This window comes from Limanda limanda, chromosome 12 (genome assembly GCF_963576545.1).
Source record: "Limanda limanda chromosome 12, fLimLim1.1, whole genome shotgun sequence".
In the NCBI taxonomy this organism is placed as follows: domain Eukaryota; kingdom Metazoa; phylum Chordata; class Actinopteri; order Pleuronectiformes; family Pleuronectidae; genus Limanda; species Limanda limanda.
Window position 1 is genome coordinate 20,997,568 of NC_083647.1, and position 13,228 is coordinate 21,010,795.

Here is a 13,228-nt window from a genome sequence, read left to right on the forward strand (position 1 = left end):
TGATGAGTAAAGACAGAATCACAGACCTCGGATGAGCTCTGGGAGGTGATTGGGGGGTCTGGGTCTGGGTCTAGGTCTGGGTCTGGGTCTGGGTCTGACCCATAGCGCATCCATCTCCTGCGGCCAGTGCGTAATGGGAGAAAAGTTTCGGAACCTTTCCCAGGAGACGCACACGCAGCTTCCTCGTCTCTAACATGTGGATCCAGAATTCTGAGCAGGACCAAGTTTTGAAAGTGGATTCCAATTCGTCCAGTATGACCTGAAGCACCACAGGGGTCCATCGGAACTCCCATCAACCAGGAGAAACGATCCATGACGCGGTTTGTCCAAAGACGCGCAGACGGACATTGATGATCTAGAGAGGATTTCTCCTCCTCCTCCTCCTCCTTCCTCTTCCTCTTCCTCTGCAGGAGCAGCAGCAGCAGCGGTGCATTGAAAGCCTGATCCCGGGTATAGAGAGAGGTCGTCCTCCCCCCCCCCCCTGGAGGTCTATGATGTGGTGCCAGCTCGGGCGGAGGGGTGTGATGGAGGTGCTGGTGCTGAGCGTCCTGTCCTGGGTCTCCGTGTGGGCGGAGGAGAAGATCATCTTCGACCGACACGCGGTCTACTGGAACAGCTCCAACCCCAAGTGAGTCCCGGAAGCTGTGGCTGTTTGTTAACCTCTATCTCTGCTTTTCTTTGCCTTTTACTTCCTGTTTGGGCTGAATATTGTGTTTGCAGGGTCACACACACACACACACACACACACACACACACACACACACAGATGCATTCAAGTGGAAGAGTGTGTTCAAGTGTGTATACTGTTCATGCACTCTGGATATTTTGTCCTGTGGCACAGGGAACCTTTTGTTGAAGACAATGAGGGCATCTTGCCTCCTCTCCCCATCAATGTCTAGAGATTTACCCCCCCCTCTCTCTCTCTGTCTATCTCTCTCTCCCTCTCTCACTCTCATTCTCGCACACACACACACACACAATCACAAACAAACACACAAAGAGCGTTAACCTGTCTTTCATAATTCCAGTGCCTTTATTTCCCTGTCAATTACAAGCATTTGTGCAAAAATCAGATCCTTAACACACAAAAGCAAGCAAACAAACAAATAGCCGCACACACACACACACACACACACAACGTTAAACACACAATACATGCGTGTGCATGGACACACACAGGAACACACACAGGGTCGTTTGTAGCCAGGCCTCTCATTGACATGGGGCAGAGCACACTTGGTCCGTCTGTCTAATGGTTTGTGACAACCTGGTCTGCCTCCCTCTTTCTGACTCGCTCTCTCTCCCTCCCTCACTTTCTCCCTTTCGCTCTGGCTTTCTCACCCGTCCTCTTTCTCTCAGTCTCTCTCTCTCTCTCTCCTCTTGTTTTTGTCCTCCCTCTCTCGCAGGTAGATAAATAAACAGTGCTCCCTCTCCCTGGCTCACTGCTGAATTAGTCTAAACTAACGGGTCTGTCTCTCTCCCTCTCTCTCTCCATCAACCACACACACACACACACACAGACACACACACACACACACACACACACAAACACACACACTGAGCTAACAGGCCCGTCTCTGACTGCATCACTCCTCCACAGAAGGCTTCTCAAATATTTAACAGGCAAGGGGGAACATTCTCTCCCTTTCTCGACGTCTCGTTCTCTCTTTCGGTCTTTTTGGTTTCTCTGTGCCTCATCACACACACACACACACACACATACACACACATATGCACAAGGACCTACACGGTGCAGACATCACATGGCACATTTAGGCTACTGTATGTGGCTGGTTGCGGGGGGGCGCTGTTATTCCGTCAGCATCATACAGAGAAGTTGAAGCAGAAAGAAGCCGCATCAAAAATGCATTGCTACTAAAGCCATGAATCTGAGCTCTGGAGCCCTGGTGAGGTTTGTTCCCCCCCGTTAGACGCTGGCACCGCCATTGCTCACGCTGCGTCGTTTTCCTGCACTCGCTCACACACACAACTCGCTCACACACAACTCGCTCACGCACAACTCGCTCACGCACAACTCGCTCTCGCACAACTCGCTCACGCACAACTCACTCACACACAACTCGCTCCCGCTGTACTGGCTAGGAACCCGCCGCTGACAACATTCATCCTCTGACTTTAATCTAAACCTAATTCTCTTTGCAAACTTTGAGGATTATGGCGAGTGGTGTGAGAGACGGGTGAAAGGAGGAGAGGAGGAGACGGACATCGAAAAACCGTCCTTGTTAAATTTACAGGGAAATGTTTGTTTTTTTTACAGTGTCGATTTTATTTACGAATGTTTTTCGCTTAAATTGTGCAACTGTTTTCACGGACAAGTCGTCAAACAGTGTGAGAGAGAGAGAAGTAGTCGCACAATCTGGTAAACAACCTCAAGGGTTATTGCTAATTTATTGGGTAGAAGAAATAATTAATTCAAAATCTAAAAAGTATTATCAGATTGTGGGTTTTCAGTGTGGAGCTTGTTTTTGTGTTTCCCAAGCTCGGGGTCAGAATATAGATGCATGGTGCAACAAAATTAGTAGCAATCAACAAATGCACTCAAATAACGGAAAATATTTAAAAAAGTAAAAGCCCTACTGATTTACGCATATGAATAAAAATATCATTAATATCATTTTTTTATCCTGGGCGTTTGTTAGAAAGATCGTTTCCCCTTACAATTGCAAGACAGTAATTGACACATACAGTTTTTATACATTATATTTAATCGGCAAATTTACAAAACATTCAACCAATTTCATAATTCAAACAGTCATTCAAATATATTACAAAATCCAATTTCCTCCAATATTAAAACAAAAAATAACAACATACGACAATACATAAGTAAATGACTCTGGGTATGTTTCCATTTTGCCGGTGCAGTAAACCATCATCGCACACGATCCTATAATTTTCATTCTCTCTGAACGTATTTTCATTTGAAAATTTCGCGTAGGTTGTTTCCAACGCGAAAATAAAATGTAAGAGGTCTCACTCGTCTTTTTAGTAACAGGACGATTTAGTCACGGATCACTGCAGACAAGCTCGGAGACCAAACCACAGTAATAATGCATCTCATCCAAACTGAGGAAGCAAAGTGACACCGAAACCTGTGAGAGTGAACATCTGTGCGTCTGGATCGAACACACAACACCGAGCGCACACAGCTTGTGTTGAGCCGTCAGGACTCGTTGCCCGTGTCCACCAGAACTTGTTCCCGCCAACTCGGGCTCGACAAGGGCGTTCTCTCTGCAAGGTCACGAGTGCCGACTTGGAATTCGCAGAAGTGATAATCACCCGCTGCTTCTCGGGCGCCGGGCGGTAAACTGTGTGTCTCCGAAAAACAGAGAATGGACGGATGGAGGACTGCAGGAAGCGATGAGTCACAACCCAGTGGAGGGAACTTTTTCTGAAATGGTGCCAGGGATCAAGCTGGTTATTGTTACTGCAGCTCTACTTTCAATCTGACTTCTCCTCAACACAAGCAGAGAGCGCTGCAGTGAGAGATCCGCGAGGACGATTCCTCAGTCACTTGATTATTCCATCGATCCGTTTTATATAAACAAGCTGATTTCAAATGTAAACCTTATTTTTCAGAGCTGCCGCACTCGATATCTTTTATATTAATGATGAATCAAATCAATACGTGTGTGGGAAAGTTCTTCTTTGTGAATTATGATGCGGCTCTGCAGTGTTTTGCTTTTCTCACCTGGAGCTGTGTTTTATTCTAAACGCTCTGTCAAGCATTTTCTGGGCTTGCAGATTTTTTAAAAGTGTAAATTAATCTAAATTACGAAAGCGTTGCATTTTTTATTCTTTGCCCCAGATGTGTGTATCGAGCCATTGTGGTGATTTTCATCTCTGCCAAGCTGGTTGTGTGTTTGTCTGTTAGTTTTCAGGATTACACAAAAACTGCAGGTGTTTTTTCACCACTAGGTGGAAGGAGGCCAATTGGGTCAATGAAGAACACATCACATTTTCATGCAGGGAATATTTTTATTACTTTCTTAAATGAGATAAGGTGGTTTTCAGCATTTCTCCTTGATTTCTTAGAAAGTGATTCACGGATCATGATGAAAAAAAAATTACACAATTTGGGGACTTTTATTTATGAGTGTGTAGAAGTTAAGATGCGATAAAACCTTATTGATCCCACTCAAGGGAAATTTCCTTTTTGCGGCAGCAGACAAATCACATCCAAATAAAAAACCCTTGGATCTAAATGTGGTTTCATCAGAGGACAGCTGGAGGTGTGAGCCTCTATTCTAGTTTGGAGGTATTTATCCATATTTTCAAAAATGAATGTGGGGTAGATTTAATCTTGTCTGGACTGAAAAACAGACATTTGAAATGTTTCTAACTGCGGAGACATCGTCCCGGTTACTCCCACAAATCTCCGAACCTCTATTAGAGCTACCTGCTCTCAAAGTCGTCCCAGATGTGTGTATCGAGCCATAGTTGTGATTTTCATCTCCGCCAAGCAGGTTGTGTGTTTGTCTGTTAGTTTTCAGGATTACACAAAACCTGCAGGTGTTTTTTCACCACTAGGTGGAAGGAGGCCAATTAGGTCAATGAAGAACACATCACATTTTCGTGCAGGGAATATTTTTATTATTTTCTTAAATGAGATACAGTGGTTTTCAGCATTTTCCTTGATTTCTCAGAAAGTGATTTACAGATCATGATGAAAAAAATCTTACACAATTTGGGGACTTTTATTTATGAGTGTGTAGAAGTTAAGATGCGATAAAACCTTATTGATCCCACTCAGGGGAAATTTCCTTTTTGCAGCAGCAGACAAATCACATCCAAATAAAAAACCCTTGGATCTAAATGTGGTTTCATCAGAGGACAGCTGGAGGTGTGAGCCTCTATTCTAGTTTGGAGGTATTTATCCATATTTTCAAAAATGAATGTGGGGTAGATTTAATCTTGTCTGGACTGAGAAACAGACATTTGAAATGTTTCTAACTGCAGAGACATCGTCGCGGTTACTCCCACAAATCTCCAAACCTCTATTAGAGCTACCTGCTCTCAAAGTCGTCCCAGGGTGAAACTTACATGAATTTTTCAACGTTTTTTCCGTCGCCACCACATCGAAATTATATACCCGTCCCCCCTCCCCTCCGCCCCCCTTCCAATGTGACAGAACAACTTTGGGAGAGGTGGAGAATTCTGGGTGAACTGACCTTTCACAAATTGACATTTCACCGGGGCTGTGGACACTGTTGCTCCATATCTCCCACTGCCGGTGATGTTTTTTAAAATGGTTCCGGGTGACGTCTGTCTCTGTCCTCTCTTGTCCCGACACAGTCCCCTCCTGCTCCACTTTTCTCCTGTAGGCTGTTCGTGGGTTTGTGTGTTTTAATTGTGTTTTCTCTTTACCTGCTAATTAATGGTGCTGTCGGTGCGTCGGCAGCAGCGCCTTGATCTCAATGAGACTAACCTGGATAAGTCAAGATGAATCAAATGAGTTAAACAAATGTTCGTGCTGGAGGGAGGAGGCACGCTACAAATTGGCCAAACCCCTTTTTGTATCAAGCGGCCGGGCTCCCGACAACCCGATCTCTTTCAAGGTCTCGCAGGATAATAGAAAATATATTAGATAATCCAATTCAAACAGCTCCGGCCGCTCCTGGTCACGGCGGGGGGGAAGAACTCACACACACACACACTCGAGTAGTGTTGTCCGTCCTCCTGGTGCGATGAGATACGTGGAGCCGCACAGGAACAAAGTACCGTAACACACATTATCACAACAATAGTGCGACACTGGAGCAGGATCTGGAAATCTCCCAGGCCCACATAAAGGGATTTCTGTCACATGCAGACAGGAATACAGGAGAATCGCACACAGACACACACACACATACACACACACACACACACACACACAAACACACACACACCAGTCGCAGCCAGATTTGGGTCACAAGCTCACACACACAATTGCATACAACCAGAATGGCTGTCTGCTGAATACATGGTTAGGCAGCCTGCATTTATCTATTTACTCACAGCTGTGCACACACACACACACACACACACACACACACACACACACACACACACACACACACACACACACACACACACACACACACACACACACACACACACACACAGTCAGTGGAAGCTAGATACAGGGGAGACGAACGTGCACACACTGATATGCTCGGACACCCAGACTGGCTGTCTGTTGGGTAAAACCCCTTTTTCCACTTGCTGGCTGGCACACAAACTGCATGGGCACGCACGCACACACACACACACACACACACACACACACACACACACACACACATTGGGGACCCTTCTGGCTCTTAAAGCTTTCAGGTGAGGGGCTTTGTTCACCCCGAGCAGCTAATGTGCTCAGAGCAATGGTTTCTTCCCCCCCCCCGCCTCTGCACCCACACACACAACACACGCTCAGACTCACTCACACACACACACACACACACACACACACAAGCTCTCACTGGTTCAATGGTCCAGAAGGAGCACCTTATCTAATCCCACGGTTTATCCTTCAAAAGACTTTCTTTTCCTTTTCTCCTTTGTTCCTCCATCGCTCCTTCGCTTCATCTCTGTGTCTTTGAGGAACTCCGTGTCAGTGGGAAGCGCTGATGGTTGACGACACTCATTCTGTGGGACAGAATCCATCTCCTTGGAGACACACACACACACACACACACACACACACACACACACACACACACACACACAAGGAGAAGTATCTTATACACCGAGCACCCACATACACACTTCATATGTACACACATGTTCATGCACACGTATCCACACACACACACACACTGGAGCACACCAGGAGTCCTTCCGTCTTTCTGTTGTGTCCCCTGTGGCGCAGAGTTATGTGTGTAGTCACTAGCACTTCCCCGGCCCAACTACACACACACACACATACACAAACACACGCACACACACACACAGATTTGCATCCCATTTACATGTAGACGTGTAGTCCCCCTCTCTCAGTTGACAGTTTGTCAGACTCAAACCTGCCCCTGGGTTAAATCCATCTTACACCACCACCACCACCACCACCACCACCACCCACTCCAGCTCTCCTTCCCTCCATCCCCTCTCTTTTCTTCCTCCTTATCAAGCTCTCATCTTCCACTCTGCCCTTATCTCTCTTCTCTCGTATCACCACCTCCCCCTCCCTCCCTCTCTCTCTTGTTCCGTCGGGATATGTGCTTAGCATGTTTTCTTTGTAAAGGACCTCTCTCTGTCCACGCGGCCTCAGGCAAACTCCGTCTCTGAGTACACACGCAGAAAGCCGAGCTACATCAGTTTACATGTTCTTGCTGTGACCTACAGGAACAGAGCGGTGTCTGTGTTTGTGTTAAATATCAGCCGTGCTGCAGCTCTCCATGAGAGACGCGGGTCTCAGGAGTGATCCGCCGGATCCAGAGCTGCTCACACTGAGCTAAATATGATAGTCGGAGTAATTAAAGTCGGAGCTCCTGCCTCGCAAATTATTTCTCCGAGCTCAGCAGGAGAGACGGTTGCGTAAGGAGATGGAGTGTGGCTGATCTTAGTCATCAGCGGATTCAATGCGGTTGATTGGCAGGAGGAGGTCATGTGAATATTCAGACGCATTAGGGTGGAACAGTTTGTCTGCTGATGTTAAATGCACTGCCAATTCCTTTAGTTACAGGGTGAAAGTCAAAAAGTGAACATTTGACGTGTGGTCTCTGTGAGTTTGATCACGTATGGATCGTGTGAACAGAGCCGACACGTGTGTGTGTTCAGTGCAGTGAACAAACACACACACACACCAGCACCGCTGACCCCTGACCTTCAGATCCAGGAAACACAGAAACAATTTGGATATCGGCACGTTTTGGAAAAGTCTCATTTGTCAAGTTACAAACCAGACAAATGTTTTTTTAATGATCTCATCAACAAATAAACCAAGAACACGTAACAGACAATTCAACCACATTCAGTCGGGTTCTGTTAATGTAAAAAAGAGTTAAGAGTTAATTTAATAACTGAACTTTTTATCTAATTGAACAACCAATAGTAAAAATATGCTGCGGCTCTGTAAAGCTGCACCTTTAGCTCCTTTTCCTGAACCTAGAATCACTATTCACTGCTTCACTATGTAGGTACTTCTGTATAGAGGATTATAAAGATAGATAGATGGATACTTTATTAATCCCAAAGGGAAATTCAGATCATCCAGTAGCTTATACAGTTAACACTTAAACACCTCACTGACATAAATACAAAAATCACATACGGAGAATATATATACAGATACAGGAATGGAATGCAATGATGTGATTGTGTCAGTGTCCAGTAGGGAAGTGTTATTGTGCTGCTGGAGTGGAAAGTACACTAAAATATATATATATATATATAAAACAACAAAAATATATACATATATAAATATATAAATATATAAGAATATGTAGTGGTAAAGTCCGTGCATGGGGCTAGTATAGCCAGTAAAGGGATGAACAGTTGGTTGGTATATAATACAGTGAGCTAATCGGAGAAAAGAAGAAATAACGGTAATGACGTCTTTGTTGAAGGATTATAATGAACAACAGTATTTACCAAGGGCTTCATCTCAGTTTAACATTTGTTGATTGCCACCAAACACTGATTTATTCAGACATAAACCAAAGTGCCGGACAAATTAGAGTTTTGGCCTCATGATGGCGCTGCACCAAATTATACGAGTTGACCGAAGTTTGTATAAATTATCCGGGAGAGCATTCGATTGTTTGTCAGATGGATTCGAAGCGTGTCAACATTTCACGGCACTCAGGTCAATTAGCAGTTTTACATTACTGAGAATTGAAAATCTTTGTGTTTTGGTTGTGACGCCCGGTTAAACAGCAGAAGCAATCGACTTTGTTTGTTTTTTTAGAGCAGACGTATTGACTTTTCCACCGCTGATTACATTAATGACGGTTGCATTGCATGCGCTGGTTCCAGATTCAGACTCCCAGTGCATGCTGGGTCACCGGCACGGCGTCGGTGATGTGATTAATTGCGAATGTGCGTTCCCTGCGATGACAAGCCCGAATGTTTGTTGTGAGAAGGAACAGTTTGAGGACAACAACGTGCGATCATGGGTGAAATTGACGAGCCTTTTAGTGCTTTCCCTTTTATTCTACAGACCAAAAATATAACGTGCAGAATATTTTATTGTGAAGAAAAACTGGTCGCAGTCCTAGACTTAACCTTTAGTTGTCAACCACTCTCAAATAAACTGGGTTAAATGTTATTTTTCAAGTTGAATCCCAGTGAAAACACAGTTTCACAGATTTCTGCTCTTAGTTTGGACAAATCGCAGACAAGACATATAAAATCAAACTGCTTATTGCACAATTTTAAAAATGACTGCGTAAAAATCAGCTTGTAAATTACTTATGTTCTGTATCTTTTATTAAGAGGACCTTTTGATCTCTCTTCTCTTTCTCCCGTGTCACTTGATCTTTACATCTTCCTAACAAGCCGACCTCAACCCGGCTCCTGTTCTGATTTTCTTCCGCCACTCATGTGTCATTTATCTGTTAGAACTGGAAGAATCTCTCCAGCCCCTTGATTTTTATTCCTCTGCGGCGGTGACATTATCTCAAATATTCTCACCTCATTTTTAAAGATGAAAGGTTTTGTTCTTTCTGTTGTTAACGGTTGTGGCTCTGAATCATAATCCCGGTCGTGGGTTCATCCTAAAGAACATCTCCGCCCAGAGGCAATGAAACCAGACCTCTCCAATGCATCTTTCACAGGAAGGTGCCCCCGTCTCCCATCCTGCCCTGGAGTGTCTGTGCACGCTGCACAACATCATCATCATCTGATCTGCCCACAGGAGGGTAATGATCTGTTTAGTATGTCAGCAGCATGGCCACGAATCTGTAATGTGACACGAAATGTTTACTCAACTTTGGGTTGTTCACGCGGAGGAGCAGGTTGAAAGATTCGAGGACAGATCCGACGCTGCTGCTTCTGTTGCTATCCCCCCCACGCTAATGAGGTTTGTTGATGTGAACGACTGTGGCAGCGATGGCGGCGATGATGCAAGCGCTCGGAAACAACCTGGGGAGCTCCCGGGGAGTCGATGTTTTTAATGGAGAGAGAAAGAGAAAAGGTTTTTCGCCGCCAGGAGATAAAGTCAGTCAGCGAGTGAGCCGGGGGTGTTAAGAGGAGCCGGAGAGGCCAGCAGCCGGGATGAAGGGATGAAAGCATGAATAAGAACGGACAAAATAGCCAGATACCAGCCCGGAATATGAAAGATGCCAGGCTGCACTCGATACACAATGGGCTTTGTCATTCCTGCTCCATCCTTGTTTCTGCTCCTCTCTAATACTCCTCCTCAGGTCGCTGCTGCTTGGGCTGATTGTGTCGGCCGAGCAAAGGAATAGGACTCGTCTTCGGTTCAGTGTGGGACTCTGATGGGACCCCGAGCTGCTCAGTCCTCATATAGAACCAGCTGCAGGCGGATAATAACACATAACACTATTGTCTGGCCGAGGCGTTGCTTTGGCCCCAAGACACGACAAAAAAAAAAGACAGAAAAAAAATGTGAAGGGGAAATAGAGAGATCTGCTTGAGGGATTAATATGAAGAAGGACAAAAAGTTGAGTGTACGACAAAGACGAGACCATTTCTTTATTTCTTTTTCCTTTTAAAACAAGACGAGGGCTCGTGGCAGCTTCAGAGCGAAATGAAGGGAGGAGAGAGAAATTAGGTGGAAAAAGAGAGAAGAGAGTGAAAGTGGAGAGAATCAGCGGCGGTGAGAGGAAAGGAGGCAAAGGCACATTACTTCTGGAGGTATGAGTCAGGCGAACGTGCAGCGGTGGAGAGGAAGCAGCTAACAGCAGCTCGGGTGGATGGTCCCAGCAGGTGGGTGTCGGGGGGGCTGGTATTACAGGGGAGACATTGGCCTTTAGCGTGGAGCCTCAGCCAACGTCTAAGATGCCCTCTGGCACTCACAGCGTTTTACAATAAGAAAGCTGGCATTTAAAAAAGAGATGATGCGCTGAAGAGGTGGAAAGATGCCCCACCCCCCCCCCATCTCTGTGTTTATTTCCCTCAAGCCGTCGGACTCAATTCAATTAACAGCTGACCTGGTAACTTTCATGCTGAGAGTCTCCAGCTCTTTAATTATTTACTCGTTTAACAAATGATTTTGGCAACTACGTTCATCCTGATAATTGTTGGACCCGTGTTTTATGACTAGGGTTGCAAAATTCCGGGAATATTCAAAGTTGGAAACTTTCCATGCAAATTAACGGGAATATACGGGAATTAACAGGAATTAACAGGAATTAATGGGAATAAACTGGAAATGTTGTGGTTAATTTATACTAACTGTATTTACCTTGTCATATACAGACATAAATATAAACATTTTGTTTTGTCATGGGCTGATTTGAGCCCTGAGGAAACATTGGGCACTTGACTATATGCTTCTGCATCGTTGTGTCATTCTTAACAAAGGTCTTTGCACAGTATTTGCTTCTACATTGGATGGGGTGAAATGTCTCCACACATGAGATAGTGCACGTGGCATTGTTCTGTAGAATAAGATGAGAAAAAAGTTTGTAAAAAAACACTAATGCAATGCCAGAGATATAAATAGATACATTTAAAATAGTGTTTTGAATGATGTTTTTATTGCTCAGTGTTTCATTTGCATAGTTTTTTTTTTTTTCAAAATTCCTAAAATTCCCGAGCTTAATATACCCGTGGAAAGTTTCCGGAAAGTTTCTGGAAATTTACAGGAAAATTTCCGCCCCTCTATGACACATTATTTTTCTCCTTGTCATCCTGAACACCAGCGTTATGAGACTCACACACATCACGTGCATGTGTGGGAGGAACCACGAAAAAATCCTCTTTTCATCTTTGTCCAGAAAAACAAAACAAAAAAATCCCCAGTAGATTTTCAAACAGCAGGAGTGAGTCAAACAAAGGAAGGATGGAGTGAGTCATTTGCATTGTAATCCATCAGACAAGGCAGAGGGAAACGGAGGGATTCTCAGCCAGCTACCTTGATTCCATCCAGAGCCGGGGCGCCGTAAACAAACCCCTCATTTTACACCACGCTAATGGGACATAATAAGGCAGAAACAACAGATGCTCCAGCGCTGCCAGGATTTTGTCGCTACTTCATTCCGAGGGTGCTGACTAACTCGGCCCCTCTGATTCCTACACGACTCCCGGGTTCCCGCGTGCACGCCACCTTCTGCTTCGGCGCGTGTGTAATTTTATCGGAGCTGCAATTTTCCTTATTACCTGCAGAATAATCCTCACCTCAGGTCTAATCCTGGGCTCAGCCCGACTCAGAGGGCTTTATATTAGAAAACTGGCCACTAATCTGATGTGCCTCCAGATAGGGAGCACGGGAGCAGGCGATGATGACGGCGGTGATGATATTGATCCCTGTGAAACCAGAATGCACTCAGCAGAGTGCATGAACCTCCGCCAGGGAAAAACCATCCTGCACATGATCGTCTGGCTCTCATAGGAATATAAAGGTGAAGAGGAAGTGGACGGATAATGTGATTTTGTTGAAGCAACACCGACAAATGGAAGTTCCCACATTATCTCCTCACCACTGTGCCGATGGAGGTGGTGGGTGAAGTGTCTGAGTTCACAAAACTCTTTTGGAGTTTCAGGGGTAAACAGCGTTGCAGCCAAATGCAATACAATAGAAGTAAATATTGAACAATTCCTCAAACGTAAAAAATAACCTAGAAAAACACATCAAATGCCTCCATGCTGCTTCTGTGGTGTCGTCCAAGTGTCCGTAACCCCTGACATTCAAATCGGAATGGTGTCATTCACACTGTGCTTTTAACCTAAATGTCCACAGTTATCCTCAGTAGGATATCAGAGGACACTAAGGCAATGAACATGGTGTAAATGATTGTGTATTTAATTGAATTTGAATGTTTTTAATCCACATCCTCACCAAAAATTGAGTTGGATCCACGCAAAATGTAATGCCTTCATTCTTGACCCAAGTCACATCCATTTACCAGACTGAATGGAGATCTGTGTAGTACTTTTCGCATAAATTGCTGTGAAAACATGACTCCTTCAGGCGAGGTCGTGCTGAAGGTGATTCCAAACTAAAGAGTGAGAATGAACGTATGTCTGCAGATGTGAGATTTGTTATTGAGGCTAGAGAATCATTATTATTGCCGAAATCCAGGTTAAAAAAAGCTTGTCTTCG

The 13,228-nt window shown here is 44.8% G+C and overlaps 1 protein-coding gene across 1 annotated transcript in view; it reads left to right on the forward strand.

Annotated features, from left to right (window-relative positions):
* Window positions 1–506: 506 nt before the first annotated feature.
* LOC133016003 (ephrin-A2-like) overlaps window positions 507–13,228 on the forward strand; it is an 80,108-nt gene continuing 67,386 nt past the window's right edge. The window contains exon 1 of the mRNA XM_061083299.1: window positions 507–628. Within this exon, the coding sequence (XP_060939282.1) occupies window positions 525–628 (104 nt within the window). The 5' untranslated portion in view covers window positions 507–524. The remainder of the gene's footprint in view (window positions 629–13,228) is intronic.